Source organism: Malurus melanocephalus, unplaced genomic scaffold (genome assembly GCF_030028575.1).
Source record: "Malurus melanocephalus ecotype Western Australia unplaced genomic scaffold, MMel_1.1 scaffold_1376, whole genome shotgun sequence".
In the NCBI taxonomy this organism is placed as follows: domain Eukaryota; kingdom Metazoa; phylum Chordata; class Aves; order Passeriformes; family Maluridae; genus Malurus; species Malurus melanocephalus.
The window spans coordinates 1-1,257 of NW_026624608.1; the positions used below are offsets into that span (position 1 = coordinate 1).

The window sequence follows — 1,257 nt, forward strand, 5'->3', positions numbered from 1 at the left end:
CCCGTGCGCGCTCCCGCGGCCCCGCTGACCTGGAAGGCGCGCCGTGCCCGCGCGTCGTGCGCGTCCCCGCGGAGCCAGGGCCGGCGGGGCTCGGGGAAGCGCGCTCCCGTCAGGCTCGCCCCCAGCGTGTCGATGTAAAAAAAAGCGAAATCGCCGCCCGTGAGCCCCGAGAGCTCCGCCTGCAGCAGCAGCGCCCGCAGCGTGTCCGGGGCGCAGCACAGGTACACCACTGGGGGAAAGAGACCCCAGACTCATCCTGAGACCCCCGAGAGACCCCCAGAGACAGCCCCAGACCCACCAGAGACACCCCAGCACAGGTACACAACTGGGGAGGGGGAAAAAGAGACCCCAGACTCATTGTGAGACCCCAGACTCATTGTGAGACCCCAGACTCATTGTGAGACCCCAGACTCATTGTGAGACACCCAGAAACACCCCCAGCACAGGTACACAACTGGGGGAAAAGAGACCCCAGACTCATTGTGAGACACCCAGAAACACCCCAGACTCATTGTGAGACCCCAGAGAGACCCCCAGAAACACCCCCAGCACAGGTACACAACTGGGGAGGGGAGAGACCCCAGACTCATTGTGAGACACCCGAGAGACCCCAGACTCATTGTGAGACACCCGAGAGACCCCAGACTCATTGTGAGACCCCCGAGAGACATCCAGAGACACCCCCAGCACAGGTACACCACTGGGGGAGGGGAAAAGAGACCCCAGACTCATCCTGAGACCCCCAGAGACCCCCAGAGATACCCCCAGAGACCCCAGACTCATTCTGAGACCCCAGACCCATTCTGAGACCCCAGACCCATCCTGAGACCCCCGAGAGACATCCAGAGACACCCCCAGCACAGGTACACCACTGGGGAGGGGGGAAAAGAGACCCCAGACCCATTCTGAGACCCCCAGAGACCCCCAGAGACCCCAGACCCATCCAGAGACACCCCCAGCACAGGTACACCACTGTGAGGAGGGGGGAGAGACCCCAGACCCATTCTGAAACTGCACCATGAGAGGTCCAGAGACCCCAGACCCACCCAGAGACCCCAGACCCATCCTGAAACCCCAGAGACACCCCCAGAGACCCCAGACCCACTCTGGGACACCCCCAGAGACCCCCGCCCCAATTCCCGGGGGTCCCCCCACACTCTGGGGATCCCCGCTTATTTCACGATGTGGGGCTGAGCCCCCCCAACACCACTGTGAGACCCCCAGGGGTCCCGACCCCTCCGTCCCCCCCCGCCCCGT

General features: G+C 63.9%; 1 protein-coding gene across 1 annotated transcript in view; it reads right to left on the reverse strand.

Moving 5' to 3' along the window:
- Positions 1-29: 29 nt before the first annotated feature.
- The window catches only part of NPR1 (natriuretic peptide receptor 1), a gene marked incomplete at its 3' end in the record, with an annotated part of 6,533 nt that continues 5,305 nt past the window's right edge, over positions 30-1,257 (reverse strand). Inside the window, exon 2 of the mRNA XM_057387789.1 lies at positions 30-229. Coding sequence (XP_057243772.1) covers positions 30-229 — 200 coding nt within the window. The remainder of the gene's footprint in view (positions 230-1,257) is intronic.